Here is a 20736-nt window from a genome sequence, read left to right on the forward strand (position 1 = left end):
CATCAATACTCCGATAAACTCAAATTACTTTTGCATTGTAATCGTGTTGACGGTTTATCAAAAAACATTTTTGTCACAGATGTATTTTCTTTTTGTAAAGTACTGTAAAAGTAATAGTGTCTGGTTATATCACAAATGCATACCTTATTTGTGATTATATTATAAGAGCAAAACTGGAAGTTCAATCAAAAATGACTGAGGAAATACTTGTGGAAGTCAAACATGTTATCTGATATTTGTTGGGGTTTTTTCAGGAACCTCGTGCCACGCATGTCGCGCTTATACATTAGCACGTGAACAGCTTGGGGAAAATTTCCAAGGGAGACTACTCTAAATGCTCTTTACACCGGAAATGAGATAATTTTCCATCGGCCATCCTGGCAAGGTTTAGGAAGATCACCAAGAGGAAGACGACTATAATTTTCGCAGGTGCAAGTGAATCCAGAGCTAAAGATGTCTGAGACGGCTGAGGGTGAACCCCAGTCGGTCCAGTCAGTGGCAGACATATCAACATTTGTCGCCTACATACGACGCGTCGTGCCTGTTTTGCTCGAGGATGATGACCCAGATCTCCGCTCGCTCCAGAAAGCGGTGCAAGACAAGAATAACATTGAGATTGTCAAGAAGTTCCTCAGCGATGTCCAAACACCAGCATTGTTGGTGCAGAGAGTCGCAATTAAAGGTATGGCCGTTTGCTTGTTTAGAACGCCGCTCCAGGATGCCTCCCCTCGACCACGAAATGACGATGACTCATTATGATAATTTATGGATTTGCTCTTGTCTGGTGACATTTGCCCACACTACATGGCTGCATAATCAATACGACCTGTTGAATTAGTGCGCATTTTATACATTTAGAGTCCAAATTTACAACGCCGGTACTCGACCCCCCTTACCTGACCCCTCCCCTACCTGCTGTAGGTCTTTAAAGAGTTATGCACCTTACATTAACGTATAAAACGGTCAGATCATGCTTACAATGAAGTCGACTAAAGTTATATCTCTCTTCAAACGTATAAAATTCAGAAAGAATTGCAGACATAAGCAACTTTTATTGTTATTGTAATTTAACAATATATTACATGACTAACCACGGGTTCGGGTAATCCTACTCAGGACCGACCCAAATACTGTCTTCGACATAATAAGCACCCATGGCAATATTTGCTTATATAATGAAGAATATATTGATATAGTGAACAATCCCAATTAGCACCCCTTCCGACTGATCAATGTACACAAGACTTATTTAAAAAATAATGCACCCTTAATTATGGGCAATTAAATTCTGGAAAAATACATCGGTTGTATATAAACATGTCAGGCTGTCAGCATAAACCACAAAATTTATCTTTGAACTCTGTTTTTGCAGAACTGGATGTGCATGAGTACAAGTATGTACACTATAAGCCTAATGCACTCATATATCACATTTAATTACCAGCATGTGTGACAGATCACATGATTGCCTGATGATACAATATTACAATCCTATCAGGCCATTTGAGTTCCCTGCTATCATATCTAATTTTCTTCATCAGATAAGTGCCAGGTAGTATCAACCTGGATACCTATTACAAGATAATAATCAGGACTATGCATGAAGTTTGAAACATTCAGTGTTATCATTTGCCCATGTTCATTGCACAATATCAATGTGTCTAAATTCCCGGGGCGGTCGGGTAGCATAGTGGTTTAAGTGTTCACTCATTACGCCGAAGACACAGGTTCGATTCCCAACATGGGTACTATGTGTGATGCCCATTTCGGGTGTCCCCCGCTGTGATATTGCTGGAATATTGCTAAAAGCGGCATAAAACCATACTCACTCACTCTAAATTCTGGTATTATCTGAGCGAGAGCAAGGGATATACCGGAATTTAGGCACGAGTGTTGTAAACATAGTGTGACATGAACACAAATATAATGTTCTATTTATTACGGAAGAAGATGTCCACATACAAAAAGAAATTTTAATGTTTACCTATAAGGACAGCAAGTCGCAACAGCAGCAGAACCACAATTTGTCAAATGACCTCAACAATCTTCAGCTATAACGTCGTTTCTAGTGTGATGTCATTCCGACATCACGTCACAATAAGATTCGAATGACGTCAACAATGCCATCCGGATGATGGAAACAATACACTGTCGTCTCGTGACGTGATATGACCCTAGAGCACATGATTATTATGAACCCTGATTTATTTGCCCTCGTAGGTAATATAATAAAGTATTTCTGCACGATAAGTTTCCCTGTTTAGTTTGGTAGAATTGTACCATAAACCTAAACTAATGTAACATAGAGAATGAACATGGTTTCATTATTTTATAAATATTTAATTTAGGGTTGGGTAACTGCATTGGAAGATGTGACCAAATGTAAAGTCACATGTCTGGTTGCAAGTCAGCGTTAGAAATTGGCCCTAGTCCTGTAGTCCTTGCCAAGCAGCCCAATAGTTAAGGTATCCTAAGGACTAGTAGACATTTGCCATTTTTAAGGGTTTTGCTATATGTTATCATTGTAAGGACTAGTGGACTACAAGTGTTAGTTTCTATCATTGCAAGTCAGAAAGCTCATAATGGATCATTGATGTGATACTAGATAACAATATGCTATTAATATGCAGCTCTTTTCACCAGTTAAAAGCCACTGCCCAGATATGATATTGCACAACAGTTCACATTTCACCAGTCTAATTTTACATTTTGATTAATATCTTGGTTGGTTTTTTTTCATTCCAAGAGTACACATATGGAACATTTATTAATCCCAAAGTTTCTGCTTTTAACTTTCACCCTAAACACTGAATCCAGAATGACGGCCATTTGTGTTGGAGAAAATCTATAAAATATCATTCTGGGCCCATCTTCCTGAGGCAAGGGAGTTAACTGACCTTAAAAGTCCAGTTTCCACCCTTGTCAAACAAGTGGCTATTACGAGTTATGTCCCTTCTATGTCTCTGTTGACCAATCAGATTCCATTTCTCATATCACCTGCATTTGCTTCAAACAAAATGATGGTGCCCAGTCAACTCATTAGTGGTGTAACGATACGGCAATACAGTATTGTATCCCGATGCACAGCCCACGATACGATGCATCGATTTGGAAAGCATGTATCGCGATACATACGATATTTTCATAACACAGTTTTACTTACGTATTTTCTTGAGTATAGTGCGCACTTTTTTTCACAAAAAAACAGCTGCGTAGAAGGGGGTGCGCATTATACACGAATTAATGAGTTTTGATGTTTTTTCCCCCATGGAAAGACATTACCCTGAGCACGTAACACCAGAAATACCATGTCAACAAATCCATACTGAAGTTCGCAAATTATTCAGGTAATTACACTGTCTGGCTAGAAAAAGTGTTCTTTGTATATTTGGACTTATGTTTGTAACTTATTTCATTAATTTTATTCCAAATTCCTTTTAATATTGTTTTAATTAATTTCGGCGAAATCGTGTCTGAAGCGATCGGAAGATCGCACAACTCACCGTTATTAACAGCAACCACGGTCAGGTTACCGCTATTGACGCCTTGAAACAAACTCTTGTTGACAGAGAATGGATACATATATCATAAATGCCATACTTTGATTCGTTAAAAGCCATATTTGTTTTTGTTGGACGATTCTATGTCAACAAGAAAATCTCGCGATCACGTGCACGGGAGCCTTGACGGTGACTGGTCAGACTGGTTCCATGTTAAAAATAATACCCGGCAATAGCGATCAGCTGCTTCGCTTAGGGTTATTATTATTTTAAATATGTTTAGTAAAAGCTGCATCTAAATTAACAAGATATTGGAATATGTTATTGCTGATAAAAAAATAGTTTCAGATACAACTTTTGCCGATCCTTGCATTAAAATCCTGTTAAGTTATATCATTTGGTGTGTCTTGACGGAATCACCGGTAGATTCCAAGAAAACGTGTGTACAGCTGGTTGCTGTGTCCGGCTTAGTTTACGAGAAAATACACAAGGTAATCTTAATCCCTGGATATAAAACAATGCCGAGCTGAACAAAAAATACAATTTAAACGGTGTAATCAACATGCCTGGTGATTTTTTATCTCAAATTTCGAATTTGTACTGACGAAGTCTCTCATCACCCGTTCGTTTGCCAGACTTCGCTGAAGGGGTACGGTGTATTTTTTTTCTGCGCATAATATTCAAATTTCTTTTCCAAAATATTGAACCCGCTAGAGGAGGGTGCGCACTATACTCAAGAAAATACGGTACTTTTAAACATGAAATACGTTGAACAGTTTCAAAGCCAGTTTGTTGTTTCAGTAAAACATACTGTATTGCTGACAAGATGCTATAACAGTAAATAAACACCTTATATATTCTCCAACTGTACTTGTCACATCTTTTAGAGAGCAGAAAGACATCAACTTGGCTTAGCTTGTACCAGTAAACACTGTATCGTGATACGTATCGTATCGCGACCCCTGTATCGTGATACGTATCGTATCGCGACCCTCCCGTATCGTTACACCTCTACAACTCATTGGGATCAATATTCAAGATCTATTTTGTAATAGACCCATAAAGATTCCGGGGTAGAATAGGTCTTCAGCAACCCATGCTTGCCGTAAAAGGTGACTATGCTTGTCGTACAAGGCAACTAACGGGATCGGGTGGTCAGGCTCGCTGACTTGGTTGATACATGTCATAAATCCCAATTGCGTGGATCGATGCTCATGATATCAATCACTGGATTGTCTGGTCCAGACATGATTATTTACAGACTGCTGTCATATAGCTGTAATATTGCTGAGTGCGGCGTTAAACAACAAAACCAACCAACAATTTTGTAATAAAACGGGCCTTACCGCACAAAGTGCATCAAATAACTTGAGCACCTTCATTAAAAACATGAAAGGCTTTGCAAAATATCTGTTGATGCCTAGTTGACAGTACACCTGCTTTACAAATCCTGCAGTCAACTGAAATCTGCTAATTGAAATCCATGTTGTTTACGAACCTGATGTCTAGTTCGTTATGTAATTTTAATTGGACTATGCATAGACTCGTTAATCCAGCCAAAATGTAACTCCGGAATTCCAGCCGAGTACAGCAAGGGTGGAAACTAGTCTTTAATAGTCCGTTAATCCTGCATAAAGCTGTGTGAGTGTGATCTATTTTTTACTTATCCTGCATTACTCTTTAATGCATATTACTGCTTGTTCTTGACAGAAAAGATCTGTTTGAAGATCTTGCTTGAAGATAAGAAAACATTATGCACAAGTTATTAACATATAGAAAGTACAAGATACAAACCGAGTGCACAGCACAAGCACAAGAAACATCAACTCAAGAAGCAAAACACGTGAGTTTTATGAGCAGATAAGAAAAACAGGTCTTCACTCAGCAAGTGACAAGAGTAAAGTGATGATCCGTGACATCACTTACCCTGGAAACGTGGGAGCTGTGTGATAGGGTTGGCCTCTCAGCTAGTTGAAACAACTTCTTCAAGCAAGATCTTCACACAGCTCTTTTCTGTCAAGAACAAGCAGTAATATGCATTAAGGTTTAATGCAGAATAAGTATACAAATATAAAAACTATCTAGAATTTTTCTAGTGCTTACACGTGTGTGTTTCTTGCCCTTGCAGAGGAAGAGGTGCCAGAAGGAGGAGGGGAAGGGGAGGGCGAGAGCAATGCATCCTACATCATCACCAATGATGTTCGCTTCAGCAGCTCCAAGATGAGCAGGTAAAATGCCAATATTAAAATGATTAACACATGTAACAAGCCAAGGCTGTATCCCAAAGGGGAGTATGGATAAGAATTGGTCCCCGGCAACCTTGCTCGTGGATGTAAGAGGCAACCAAATGGATTGGGTGGTCAGGCTCTGTGACTTGGTTGGTGGCATGTCATTGTACCCTCAGTGTGGGTCATTCACACTATCAATCACTGGTTTGTCTGGTCCAGGCTTGATTATATACAGGCCAATGTTAAGGCTAGAATATTGCTGAGTGTGGCATTAATAAAGATACAAACAATATATCATCATGATCATGTATAATGTTACCATGTGCAGCACTAGCTGTTGACCCATATCCAGTCAACAACTATTTTAGGTGTCATGGTAAAATTGTAGCAGATCAGCTGTCAGTTTTCCCAATTAATCTGATGATAACTTTAACAAATTGTCCCCCAAAAGGAAGGTGTTACCTGTAGCCTACATCAATTTAATTTAATCAGTAAATTAATATAAGATCAAAGTGAATTGATCAACAGGGTTTTTTAAATTTTGATGACAAAAATCATAAAATGACCCATATCCTTAGATTCTAACACTGTTAGCAATGGGTAGTATCATGAATATTTTTATGTCATTATTTTAATTTTTATAACAACTGTTGCATGTGATGCTTTTGTTTTTGTCAGTGTGGTGATGCTGAAGCGTGGTCCAGTGGTGGAAGGAGACAAGGGATTCCCATCTCAACTACGCCTGATGAACTTCAGCGAGGGTTCCCCTTACGAGACCCTTCATGCTTATGTGGCCAATGCCGTGGGGCCATACTTCAAGTCCTACATCAAAGAGACTGGAAAAGCTGAAAGGTAATATCTTTAGAAGATATTTTCTGATTTTGCTAACTTTACAATTATTAAGAATCTGTTGCTTGTAGCAGTGGGGTAGCCCAGTGGTAAAAGTGTTCGCTCACGCTGAAGGCCCAGGTTCGATTTCCCACATGGATTCAGTGTGTGAAGCCCATTTCTGGTGCCCCCTGCTGTGATATTGCTGGTATATTGCTAAGAGCGGTGTAAAACCATACTCATTCAATCACTCACTAGTTCCAATTTGAAGCAAAATGGAAGCAATTAGAACTGGTTCAGAATTATAGCCCACAAATGCTCAATGAGGACTGCCATTATTGGATTTTTACATGTCCTCATCACAATTAAGTAGTCTAGTGGACTGATGATCTGATTGAAATACAGTTGAGATGGGTATTATCTATCTTAATGTGATTTCGCTCCAGGGATGGTGACAAGATGGCTCCCACCGTGGAGAAGAAGATCGCAGAGCTGGAGATGGGATTGCTTCATCTGCAGCAGAACATCGACATCCCCGAGATTACACTGCCTGTCAACCCCACTGTGTCTGGCATCATCAAGAAGTGCAGTGACGAGAGCCGCAAGGCCAAGGTGGAAGACTTTGGGGACAAGGTGGAAGATGCTCAGTTCCTCAACAGTCTCCAGAGTGGTGTCAACAGATGGATCCGAGAGATTCAGAAGGTAGGCGGCCAGTATTGAAACATTCATGGCATGGTGCATTATCCACTTGTAAAGATTTACATTTCCTACCACCAACTCATTTCTCAGAGGTTTTATCCAACTTCAGGTATCTTGAATATGCCATGACAGATTAACTGTAGTGAGGCTAAAAAAAAAAATAATAGTCTTGGATCTCATCATAAAGTTCGCCGCCCGTTTTGTGATTATATTCATTTTTTTTAAAAACCAAAAAAATCCTTAAATAGTCCAACGGTAGTCCAATACTGTATTCCATTATTTACTCATCAAGGAATACATTTATGTTGAGAGGCCCTTTCCCAGGTTGATTGTACACAACTGTTTATTTGTTACATACTAGTTTGAACAACTCCCTCTACCACCACCACCACCACCACCACCATCACACCACCACACTACCACCACACTACCACCACACTACCACCACCCAACCCCCACCCAACCCAACCCAACCCAACCCAACCCAACCCAACCCCACCCCACCCCACCCCACCCCACCACCACCTGAAAAAAATGAACACTGCCCGCCTGCACTATGTTTTCAAGAACCAATTCTTTTATATAATTTTAAGTCTAATATGAAAGGATCAGGTGTTCCCTAACTCTTTTTTAGTAGTATATTACTGCTCCATTCACTTTCATTGATGGCCTTGATTTAATGTTTAGGTGACCAAGCTAGATCGTGACCCTGCCTCAGGAACTGCGCTGCAGGAAATCAGTTTCTGGCTGAACCTGGAGAGGGCACTGCTGAGGATTCAGGAGAAGCGCGAGAGTCTTGAGGTGGTGCTCACACTTGAGATCCTCAAGCATGGCAAGAGATTTCATGCCACAGTCAGCTTCGACTCAGACACTGGTATGTTGTGGCCATTTCATACTGTTCCTTTTTCACAAAATGTTGAGAAATTCCAGTTATTTTCCTACATTGTCAATGATGACTGAATGCAAATTATCATGAAACCTGTGAAGCAGTGTACAAGGATATCCTTTGATATGATAAAGTCTTGTATCAGACAAGACTCCTGGGAAGTTGAGCTCGCTCGCATTATTACCTTGATCATCGACACGCATGCACATGAAGATCCAGGTTAGAATTTGTTTTCAGCAAATCCAGGCTTGTTGTAAGAGGCAACTACTGGGATCGGGTGGTCAGACGTGCTGACTTGGTTGATGCATGTCATTGTACCCCAATTGCATAGATCAGAGTTCATGATGTCAATGGCTATTTGTAGACCGCCGTCATATAGCTGGACTATTGCTGAGTGTGGCGTTAATCAACAAACATAATTTTATCAAGATAACATATATCGGCTAATACTGTGGTTGACACCCTCGAACCATCATGTAGTTGGAATATTGCTGAGTGCGACTTTAAACAAACAAACACATAAGCGGTTGACAAATGCATGCATAGAATGAAGAAATATGCGTCATCTCGTGCTGAGGGTATAAGTTGAAGTTGAATAAATTCAGACGAAAGAATAAAACAACTGCTTCCTTTTTAAAAAATTTAAAAATCTTTTGTAATATTTGTATGATCGCCCTGTTGGAAACCCGGGCAGAATAAACAAGCAAACAAACTTTCTGTGCAGGTCTGAAGCAGGCAATGGCCACAGTCAATGACTACAACCAGCTGATGAAGGATTTCCCTATCAATGACCTTCTGTCAGCCACAGAGCTGGACCGGATTAGAACAGCTCTGCAGGGCATATTCCTCCATCTGAGAAAGATCCGACCTACCAAGTACCCCATCCAGAGAGCTCTGAGGCTAGTGGAGGCCATCTCCAGGGATCTCAGCTCACAGCTGCTCAAGGTCAGACTAATTTACCGAGATGTTTTCAGAATTACACGTGAGCAATGCGTTTGTTCACTGGTCCCAATTGTTTAGTTCAGTATATTTAATTCTGCAGTGTCATTATTCAGATTTATGTGTTGTAGTTTTCTGTGAAAATATTATTTTGTTTTAATCAAGTTTCTTATCTTAGGTTCTCGGAACAAGGAGACTGATGCATATTCCGTATGACGAGTTTGAGAAGGTAAGAATTTTTTTCAGATACATAGCTTCCGTTACATATAGCTTCAACCTGTTTTTAAATGATTAAGTTTAAATGGGTGCAGGATAATTTCTGAATAACATCATCAAAATTAATAAATTCAAGATTAACAGATCATGGGTATGGAGCTATGGCCTTTTGTATATAAGTGGACTGATGGAACAAATTACGTTGTACATTGAGTTCAAGAGTAGTAGGGGGCGGTCGGGTAGCTCAGTCGAAGACCCGGGTTCGATTCCCGACATGGGTACAATGTGTGAAGCCCATTTCTGGTGTCACCCGCCGTGATATTGCTGGAATATTGCTAAAAGTGGCGTAAAACCATACTCACTCACTCACTCAAGAGTAGTAAGAGCTTACTTAGATTAGCATCTGAATGAAAATAGTATCTAGGAATTCTTTACAACTTCTGGGAGACTGGTGGTTCATATATATTTAGTGTTGCATCCCTTGGGCACACAAAAAACTACGATTGTGGGTTTGAATCTCAGTCCGCCCAAACTATGTTTCTGGGTTTGTCAGCACCATGCCCATGCTCAGGGGTTGCACTAAAGTGGTAAACAGCTGAGACCTGCATCACCTTGGCCTCTCCTCCCACATCAAGCATTACAATTTACACGAAACTCACTCACTCACTTTACCACTTCTGGGGGCACGGGGGCGCCGTGATTTGCTGTGCAGAGTTGCGTCCCTTGGGCACGCCAGAAACCTATGATTGTGGGTTCGAATCCCGGGTTCACCCCGATTATGTTAACGTTTCTATGTTTGTCAGCATACCCATACCCGTGGTAAACGTCTGAGACCTGCAGCACTTCGGGCTTTAATCCCACATTAAGCTGACACGCTGTGATATAACTGGAACACTGTTAAAAGCGGCGTTAAACCCAACTCACTCACTCACTTTACCACTTCTGGAATGTGGTTTATGATTATTATGTCTGCAATGTGCAGGTGCTGAGTGCATGTTTCGATGTGTTTGGAACGTGGGATGATGAGTATGACAAGCTGCAGGGGATGTTGCGAGACCTGGTGAAGAAGAAGAGAGAGGAGCACCTGAGGATGGTGTGGCGAGTCAACCCAGCTCACAAGAGACTGCAGGCCAGACTGGATCATATGAGAAAGTGAGGATAATGTTAATGTCGTCAGCAGTTGTTAGCAGGGAAACAGACAGGAATAACATTTTATAATATTTTTGCATAACTTATTTAGATGAGGCAACAAGAAGGTCTGATTTTGTTTTTCCCGCTTGCATGTCGGGTCATTCTTCTAATGGAGGTAAATGGCAAGGTCAGGAAACTCGAGTATAGTTCAGATTTTTGTGACATGTTCCTAATTGTCACTCTTTGAGTTTCCATGCTTTACTGGGACACTTTGAAAATGTTTGAAAATGAAATATTTGACTTTTTGTAATATTTAAGAAAATAGGCCACAAGAATCAAATTAAATTCTGGATATTTAGGCTTGATGTCAACGTACAAGTTCGGTCCCATTCGATGTGAGCACAAGAACACATTGTTATTGATTTTGAGTTTGGGGCACAGGTGGCTCAGTCGCTGTGCAGAGTCCCTTGGGCACGACAGAAACCTATGATTGTGGGTTCGAATCCCAGTTCGCCCTGATTGTTTCTAGGTTTGTCAGCACCATACCCGTGCTCGTGGGATTCACCGAAGTGGTAAACGTCTGAGACCTGCATCGCTTCGGGCTTCCCTCCCACATTAAGCTGAAACGCTGCGATATAACTGGAATATTGTTGAAAGCGGCGTTAAAACCAACTCACTCACTCACTCACTGATTTTGAGTTAAAGTTGATTGTGTTTTCATTTAGTTTCAGTATCTATTAACATGATTAAGAGGTATAAAGCTACTTTTATTTGAGTTTGATGAAATCAATAAATATTTCAAATTCTGATCCATAAGATCATAAATAGTATATTATTCAATGATACAACATTTTTAAGAATTAGCATTCGATGTGAAAGTGTGTCTATCATGAAAATACAAAAAGATGACAGGCATGTTCTCAAGAAACAAATGATCAAGTAAGTATTTGCCTGCCATGTTAGATTCCGACGCCAGCACGAGCAGCTTCGTCAGGTGATCATGCGAGTACTTCGACCTTCAACTGCCAAGGGCCGAGCCGGAACCCCGATGGCTGAGGAGCCTGAACCAAAGGCTGAGCCAGTGGTAGATGAGGCTGCTGATGCTAATGCTATTGAGGTAAGATACAGCTATAGGAAAGCTGGGGGTGGTCGGGTAGCCTAGTGGTTAAAGCGTTCGCTCGTTACGCCGAAGACCCGGGTTCGATTCCCGACATGGGTACAATGTGTGAAGCCCATTTCTGGTGTCCCCCGCCGTGATATTGCTGGAATATTGCTAAAAGCGGCGTAAAACCAAACTCACTCACTCACTATAGGAAAGCTAACAGTGACCTAAGGTCGGGTAACTGCATGACCAGCTATGGTCTTGGTATAAATTTTCACTTTCCTGTTTTATTTTCAAGATGCAGTTTATGCAGGATGTTTTAAACTACGACATGTACAAGAAACTTGAATTTGTTTTGTTTCTCCTGAACAACATGAATATACTACTCAAAAGAAGTTAAAGAACGCCAGACTCCTTCATATAACTATGGTTAATCTGTCATCTCTCCAGAGGGGCGGTCGGGTAGCCTAGTGGTTAAAGCGTTCGCCCGTCACGCCAAAGACTTGGGTTGGAATCCCAACCTGGGTACAGTATGTGAAGCCCATTTCTGGTGTTCCCCGCCTTGATATTGCTGGAATATTGCTAAAAGCGGCATAAAACCATATTTGCTCATCTCTACAGAATGGGATGTTCTATAGCTTCTTTTGAGTAGTATATAAGGCTTATGGATTATATTTTAAATATTTTCCACTTGGAAAAGTTGAGATTTGGAATAATACACTGAGCTGATTAACATGATCAAAGTGCTGAAACCGTCTGTTTATATCTAGTTACACCCCTTGTAATACGTGTATGCCTCCTGTTTTCCTCCATCAGGAAGTTAACCTTGCGTACGAGAATGTGAAGGAAGTTGATGTCCTGGAGGTGACCAAGGAGGGCACGGATGCCTGGGAGGCCGCCATCAAGAGGTGAGGGTACTGGGAGCACCTTGCTTTCTGGTAGACATGTTAGTAGTCCACGAGAGCTTTTCATTACTAGCAACATCATGACATGTCAAACCTCTCAATAAGAATTGTTTTGCCATTTTGTCTCCACATTGTTATCTGGTGCATTCGACAATATCATGTCCGAATCTTGGGTTTGGAGTTATAACGTTTGGAACATTTGACTGTTAAAGGCAATACTTCTAATGAAAACACTTTGGATATTTTTGGATGGAAAACATCCTCAATACCTCTTGCTTGTGGTGATATGTAAAGATAGTAGTACAAGGGTTGATACTGAGAAGCATGTCCTGGGAAATAGGCCACCCTCATATTTAAGGCACTGGATTGTTATGTCTGGGGCCCACTCAGTTCTCCACTCGGGGTCCATGTGTGAAGCCTATGTGTTCCCCACTTGGGGTCCATGTGTGAAGCCTCTGTTCCCCACTTGGGGTCCATGTGTGAAGCCTGTGTGTTCCCCACTTGGGGTCTGTGTGTGAAGCCTGTGTGTTCCCCACTTGGGGTCCATGTGTGAAGCCTCTGTGCCCCACTTGGGGTCCATGTGTGAAGCCTGTGTGTTTCCCACTTGGGGTCCATGGGTGAAGCCTCTGTCCCCCACTTGGGGTCCATGGGTGAAGCCTGTGTGTTCCCCGATCGGGGGTTTATGGGTGAAGCCTCTGTTCTCCACTCGGGGTCCATGTGTGAAGCCTGTGTGGTCCCCACTTGGGGTCCATTTGTGAAGCCTGTGTGGTCCCGACTTGGGGTCCATGGGTGAAGCCTGTGTGGTCCCCACTTGGGGTCCATGGGTGAAGCCTCTGTTCCCCACTTGGGGTCCATGTGTGAAGCCCGTGTGTACCCCGATCGGGGGTTTATGGGTGAAGCCTCTGTTCCCCACTTGGGGTCCATGGGTGAAGCCTCTGTTCCCCACTTGGGGTCCATGGGTGAAGCCTGTGTGGTCCCCACTTGGGGTCCATGTGTGAAGCTGCACTGCAGATTTTGTTGTAATATTGAGGACTGAAGCATAAACGTCACTCACCTGCTTTAGGTCATGAAATACAATTTGAGAGAATACAAAACTGATGTTTTGTTATGCTTTTTAATGAACAGGTACGATGAGAGAATTGACCGTGTTGAAACAAGGATCACAGCTCGTCTGAGGGATCAACTGGGTACTGCTAGAAATGCCAATGAGATGTTCCGCATCTTCTCCCGCTTCAATGCCCTGTTTGTGAGGCCTCACATCCGAGGTGCCATCAGAGAGTACCAGACACAGCTGATTCAGAGAGTGAAAGATGACATTGAATCCCTTCACGAGAAGTTCAAGGTTGGTGTATTGCTGTATAGCATTACTATTCACTAATTATCTCTGGGAGAGGTTGACCATTGTGACGTCATCTCTAGGTGTAAGACCTGTGAAGATTCTGGGATAGAATAGGTCTTCAGCAACCCATGCTTGCCGTAAAAGGTGACTATGCTTGTTGTAAAAGGCGACTAACAGGATCGGGTGGTCAGGCTCGCTGACTTGGTTGATGCATGTCATCGATCCCAATTTTGGGATTGATGCTCATGATATTAATCACTGGATTGTCTGGTCCAGACTCAAATATTTACAGACAGCTGTCATATAGCTGGAATATTGCTAAGTGCGGCGTTAAACAACAAACAAACAAACAAACTCTAGGTGTAAAGTTACTGATGTGTGAAATAGCAGAAATTCCTAATCTTTTTAGAAGTTAAAAGATTGTATGAAAAGAAACTGAGTTTACGTTGACATCATTTCTAATATTTCAGGTCCAGTATGGCCAGAGCAAGGCTTGCAGAATGAGCAAAGTAAGGGATCTGCCCCCAGTGTCTGGATCTATCATCTGGGCCAGACAGGTAAGTGCTTCATCTCTTTCTAGGCTTGTCTAGTGGATAGAGTCTGGAGAGCCAACATCGGTGGTTCGATCCCTGGCTGTGTCATACCAAAAGACATTAAATGGTAGTAGATGTTGTTACCCTGTCTGGCATTCGGCATTAAGGGGCTAAAACAAGGACTGGTCGGCTCGGAGTCAGTATATTGTGTCAGTGTGGGGTATTCATGTTAAACTGCGGCATGGTATCTCGGTTGTTTAGCAGTATAAAATTGGCTTAAGACCAGACTAGTACAAGCAGCTACATGTGCACACAAGTCCATGCACATCGCTTTATAAGTGAAATAATCTTGAACGGGATGTTAAACGTTATTTCACTTCTCCTTTCTAGGCATGAGTTTGTTGGCAAAAATATATGCATTCTTGTTTTTTAATACATCTCAGTGGGCTAGCACTATTAAATGGGTGTTAGTCCGAACTAGAGCACACAGCACACACCAAACACCACGCACCACACACCACACACCACACACACACACACACACACCACACACACCAAACACACACACACCACACACCACACACCACACACACACACACACACACACACACACACACACACACACACACACCACACACCACACACCACACACCACACATACATCGCTATATAAGTGAAGTAATCTTGAACGGGATATTTCACCTCTCCTTTCTAACAATGGCTGAGTACCCGCAAATGACATCCATAGAATATTACCTGAGTGAAGAAATTAAAAAATTGGATGGAAAACCAGACTATACCAAACTTTTTTCCCTTCCTATTTTTTTATTCCTTGTGTTGTTCAAGCAGGGTTTGGATGTCACTACTTTCAGATTGAGCGACAGCTGAATGCCTACATGCGTCGTGTTGAGGATGTGCTTGGGAAAGGCTGGGAGAGCCATGTTGAGGGTCAGAAGCTCAAGAGTGATGGAGACAGCTTCAGGCAGAAACTCAGCACGCAGGACGTCTTTGACGAGTGGACCAGGAAGGTGGGTACATCTGAGGATCTGTGCCCCTGGTAATGTTGTGGAACCTATCACCTCCCAGTTGTTTCCTTTATTCTTATGCCGCCGTGAATATCCGGGGTAGAATAGGTCTTCAGCAACAAATGGTTGCTGTAAAAGGTGACCATGCTTGTCGTAAGAGGTGACTAACGGGATCAGGTGGTCAGGCTCGCTGACTTGGTTGATGCATGTCATCGATCCCAATTGCGTTGATCGATGCTCATGATATTCATCACTGGATTGTCTGGTCCAGTTATTTTACAGACCGCCGTCATGTAGCTGTAATATTGCTGAGTGCGGCGTTAAACAACAAACCAAGCAACCAATTTTGTTCTTATGATATACCAGGCCAATTTCCACTTTGACAAGATCATTTTGGTCGAAGTCAAAACCCCTGCAGCTTGTAAACAAATCTTTGAAATTTGGAGTATATTTCTATTTGGCATAGTATAAAGCTCATCTTGTAATCATATGTAACACTTGGTGACCAGTCGTATGTTAATTATCTGCTTTGGCAACTGCATCAGATGAAGATGGAGTGAAAGACATGTCTCTTTTGGTTTAAGATGTTTAAATTGGACTCGCTTTGATATGTTTGGTTGAAATGCTTCAGAACATATTTTGAAGATTTACATATGTAGAAAATTGGCTTGTTTCACTAGTGTGTAGTTGTATAGTGTGAGAAGCTAAGGTTAAACAACCCCCTTTTTTATGTATAATGTTCTAATGTACTTATGGCTTGGCATTTTTGTTTTCCAACAGGTTCAAAACCGACAACTGAATGTGACCGGGCGAGTGTTTGGCATTCTCAGCACCAGACTGGCTGTCAAGGGTAATGTCCTGAGACTGACTGTCAACTTCCAGCCTGAGATCATACAGCTATCCAAGGAGGTATGCTTATGCCTCCGAAAATTCCTTTCAGTAGTTTTGAAACAATTGGTTTTCTTCTGTTTGTTTGTCTTACAAGTGTATAAGTGGTATGGGATTGTTTCCAAATCAAATGTGCGTAAGTGGTATATTTCATTTACATATGAAATATGATGAAATATTTAGAAGATAAATACTATGTGTGTGTCTATTTCCGGGATTTTCATTCGAGCCCCTCAAGCTAACGCTTTCGGGTCTCGAGATGAATTTCCAAGATGCAAATACTCGATAAAATCCCGGAAATAGACACACACACAAAGTATTTATCGATATTGTAAACCTATTGTTATCGATATTGTAAACCTATTGCTTGCTTCAGGGAATGCAAATCATATTTTCACCCTTTGACATTTGGTCATGTGACCCAAATTAGCCAATCACAACACAGAACACACTTTCTATAGGTTTCCAATTTGTTTTCTAGGTGCGTAATCTTCGTTGGCTTGGATTCCGGGTGCCTCTAGCCATCGTGAACAAAGCTCACCAGGCCAACCAACTCTACCCCTTTGCCATTTCCCTCATCGAGAGTGTCAGGACGTATGAGAGGACACTGGACAAGGTAATATATTACTCATACCTAACCCAGGAATTAATAAATTATACTTAAAACTAAATGTTTAAATAGGCATTCATCTCAAGTGAGATTTTCTATCTGTAGCAGTACATTGTTTGCATGTGATCTGATCAAGCATGTGTTCGAAGTGGGGGAATATATCTCCCTTCATATCATCGGCTGCTATTTCAGCAAGTACTTGATTTTCACAGATTGAGATCAAGCCATCCATTACACTGTTGGTAGCCGGGCTGAGGAAGGAGGTGCAGAACTTGATTGCTGAGGTGAGTTGGAGTTAGCAGAATATTGGAACACTGATCCATTGACAGTGGTGATAACAATGCAGCGCCTATAGCATACATTGTGTTTGGAGTTATGTATTTTACAGATTATCATCATCATCATCATCATTATACTCATTATTATTATTATAGGGGGCGGTCGGGTAGCCTAGTTGTTAAAGCGTGCGCTCATCACGCCGAAGACCTGGGTTCGATTCCCGACATGGGTACAATGTGTGAAGCCTATTTAAGGTGTCCCCTGCCGTGATATTGCTGGAATATTGCTAAAAGCGGCATTAAACCATACTCACTCACTCATTATTATTATCACTATTATATGTAAACTGAATTGATATAATGTTTTGACTGATTTGTTTAAAACAAGCTGTTTTATAGTAGAACGTGTTGATTGATATTGTCAGCTATTTAGATAAGCACTTTAGATAAGCAACTGGTGTTGAAATTTGTGATGTATAAAGTATTGTACTCAAACAAGCAGAGATGAAGTAATATATATCATGTAGCATGTATCCAGCTTGAGGGACATTCATACAGATGTTTGACATAGAAGTTTATCACTGCTGAGCATATTGTGCAGTTATTGTGGTAATTCTGACAAGTGCATTTGTTACCCAGGGTTGCAGCCTGGTGTGGGAGTCGTACAAGTTGGACCCGTATGTACAGAGGCTTGCCGACATCGTCTTCAACTTCCAGGAGAAGGTGGGTACAAGTAGCATTGTAATCATGTATTTGTAAGGTTGATGTCCGGTGACTGGTTGTATGTGGGGTAATTACTGGAGCTCCACATGATGCTGTTACAGTGATCGCTCGCTATTGCGCTCTTCGATAAAGCGCTACTTCGGTTATTACGCACGGTAACGCATGGCTCCCAAAATTTATGTACACTTTTAATACTGAGAGTTTTACACAGACATGATTGTATTGTTGTTCGTTGTTTATTTGCACATAACGCTTCTCATTGCATAATCAACGGTTTATCGCTGAATGGAGTTCTAATAATCTGTTTGAAAACATCCGCGGCAGGTCCCGGAAATACGATTGTTCTACTAGTTAACTTTTCACACTATACATCCTTTGATCTTAGAAGCGCATGCATGCAATAAAAGAGAACCACAAGTGAAGTTTATATTCTTAATTAGTGGGCAATCCAATTTAAGGCTCAACTGTCACACACATGTAGTTGCTGTCACAACAAGGCGGTCATTCATTTCGTAATTGCGCTTTCGTAACATCGCCTGTTTTTTCCCCGTAGTTATAACAAGCGATTTCATTGGATTAAAATTTGTTTCTAATGACGCTTTCTTGCCGAAATCTGCTACAAGTTTCGTGATTGGTCAATTTTGAGCACGTGACCTCAGGCAGCCAATCAAGCTGTGATACAAAGCTCGTGTTTGATAAATTTCAGAAGTTAGCGAAAGATTTTTTGTTAAATCGTGTTATTCTGAACGTTTTAAGCAGGAAATCACGATATATATTAAAAATATGGAACTTCGCGAATGTATCGTGCTAGGTTACGAGCTGTGACAAAGATTTTTCATGCATATATTTTTGCATTAAACGTTGTGTCCGAGCCGAGGAATTCAAGGCGACGAAAGCCGAGATGTCATTTGACTTACATTACACGCGATCGCACGAAACGATGGAAATAATAACTTAGATGTAAGTTTGATTACTTTTAGATATATTTTTGTTGATTTTATTTATCACTTTGTATAATATATTTAAAGATTTGCTTAAAATAGTCTTTATTTTGCTCTTTGACATGTTCGATGCGGACCCGTTGTCGAAATGTGTGTCCGAGAATTTTATTTTCAATAACATCGCGGGAAATAGTGAATAATTTTTTAATTTATTGATAAAAAATGATAAATTAGAATGGAATACGTATTTCAGACATTGTGAAATATAAAAATATATACTATTTTGACGTGACGTGAGATAAACACATAGGCCTATTGATGATTTGAGATTTGCCGAGCGCGCTCCCCCGCCTCGGCCTCGGTTAAACGGCTCATCGTCTATAACGCCCACCAATTATTTGGACCCCATTGGTAGCGCAATAGCGAGCGATCACTGTACTTTGAAACTCCTACAGCTATGAAGCCAGAACTTTGTGAGCAGGAAAAGGTTTCTTTTTTTTGTGACTAAATAAAGTGAAATATATGATCTACATTTTGTGTCCTGTATGTAAACCATGTCTGTCCAGGTATATAACCTGTGTTCTGTATGTAAACCATGTCTGTCCAGGTGTATCCCCTGTCCCCTGTATGTAAACCCTGTCTGTCCAGGTGTATCACCTGTATATGTAAACCCTGTCTGTCCAGGTGTATCACCTGTGTCCTGTATGTAAACCCTCTCTGTCCAGGTGTATCACCTGTGTCCTGTATGTAAACCCTGTCTGTCAAGGTATATCACCTGTATATGTAAACCCTGTTTGTCCAGGTGTATCACCTGTATGTAAACCCTGTCTGTCCAGGTGTATCACCTGTGTCCTGTATGTAAACCCTGTCTGTCCAGGTATATCACCTGTATATGTAAACCCTGTTTGTCCAGGTGTATCACCTGTGTCCTGTATGTAAACCCTGTCTGTCCAGGTGTATCACCTGTATATGTAAACCCTGTCTGTCCAGGTGTATCAATTGTGTCCTGTATGTAAACCCTGTCTGTCCAGGTGTATCACCTGTATATGTAAACCCTGTCTGTCCAGGTGGATGACCTGTGTCCTGTATGTAAACCCTGTCTGTCCAGGTGTATCACCTGTATATGTAAACCCTGTCTGTCCAGGTGGATGACCTGTGTTCTGTATGTAAACCCTGTCTGTCCAGGTGTATCACCTGTACATGTAAACCCTGTCTGTCCAGGTGTATCACCTGTATATGTAAACCCTGTCTGTCCAGGTGTATCACCTGTATATGTAAACCCTGTCTGTCCAGGTGTATCACCTGTATGTAAACCCTGTCTGTCCAGGTGGATGACCTCCTGGCTATGGAGGAGGAGATTGAGCTGGAGGTGAAGGGGCTGGAGACGTGCAACTACAACGCCAACACATTCCGCGAGATCCTGAACCGCATCCAGAAGGCTGTGGACAACCTGAGTCTGCACTCCTACTCCAACCTGCCACAGTGGGTGGCCAAGATGGACGAGGAGGTGAGTCGGCCTACAGGGCTCTCATGTTGTAATGTAGTAACATGTGTTTAGTGAATTCATGTTCTTTAAATATTCAAATACTAATCAGATACAACCAACGGATGGTTAATTAGCCTACAAACACAGTAAAACACATTCCCACTCCAGGGTTCACTCTAGGAATTTTCTGACATGGCCCCTTTATGTGAAAATTTCAAATATTCCAGAGGTACGCCCACACTTGCCCATACAGCACAATGTTAAAATACCCCATTGTATTTGAAAATGTGAGCTTTTTTTTTTCAAATTTAGGGGCTAAAAGCACAAGGCCCCACCCAAAGAATTATCCCTGGAACTCACTTGGTGTCCATTTCATGCCATCTTAAAGTTTTGTGAAGGCAAATTTGATTTCTAGTCCGTCATTTCATCATCGTGTTCATAGCCCACAAAGGAACATGTACCCTTGGGACACCTCAGCT

At 41.4% G+C, this 20736-nt stretch overlaps 1 protein-coding gene across 4 annotated transcripts in view; it reads left to right on the top strand.

Annotated features, from left to right (window-relative positions):
* The first annotated feature begins 365 nt into the window (after positions 1 to 365).
* Positions 366 to 20736, top strand: part of LOC124134868 (cytoplasmic dynein 1 heavy chain 1-like) — a 97165-nt gene continuing 76794 nt past the window's right edge. For all 4 annotated transcript variants that reach the window (XM_048403802.1, XM_048403804.1, XM_048403803.1 and 1 more), the window contains exons 1-18: positions 366 to 682; positions 5629 to 5728; positions 6407 to 6580; positions 7003 to 7258; positions 7943 to 8129; positions 8866 to 9086; positions 9259 to 9309; positions 10279 to 10448; positions 11391 to 11544; positions 12346 to 12437; positions 13560 to 13776; positions 14244 to 14330; positions 15179 to 15334; positions 16112 to 16240; positions 16701 to 16835; positions 17042 to 17113; positions 17747 to 17830; positions 20099 to 20278. In XM_048403802.1, coding sequence (XP_048259759.1) covers positions 454 to 682; positions 5629 to 5728; positions 6407 to 6580; positions 7003 to 7258; positions 7943 to 8129; positions 8866 to 9086; positions 9259 to 9309; positions 10279 to 10448; positions 11391 to 11544; positions 12346 to 12437; positions 13560 to 13776; positions 14244 to 14330; positions 15179 to 15334; positions 16112 to 16240; positions 16701 to 16835; positions 17042 to 17113; positions 17747 to 17830; positions 20099 to 20278 — 2694 coding nt within the window. In that variant the 5' untranslated portion in view covers positions 366 to 453. The remainder of the gene's footprint in view (positions 683 to 5628; positions 5729 to 6406; positions 6581 to 7002; positions 7259 to 7942; positions 8130 to 8865; positions 9087 to 9258; positions 9310 to 10278; positions 10449 to 11390; positions 11545 to 12345; positions 12438 to 13559; positions 13777 to 14243; positions 14331 to 15178; positions 15335 to 16111; positions 16241 to 16700; positions 16836 to 17041; positions 17114 to 17746; positions 17831 to 20098; positions 20279 to 20736) is intronic.

This window comes from Haliotis rufescens, unplaced genomic scaffold (genome assembly GCF_023055435.1).
Source record: "Haliotis rufescens isolate VD_foot unplaced genomic scaffold, xgHalRufe1.0.p SCAF_3, whole genome shotgun sequence".
Taxonomy (NCBI): domain Eukaryota; kingdom Metazoa; phylum Mollusca; class Gastropoda; order Lepetellida; family Haliotidae; genus Haliotis; species Haliotis rufescens.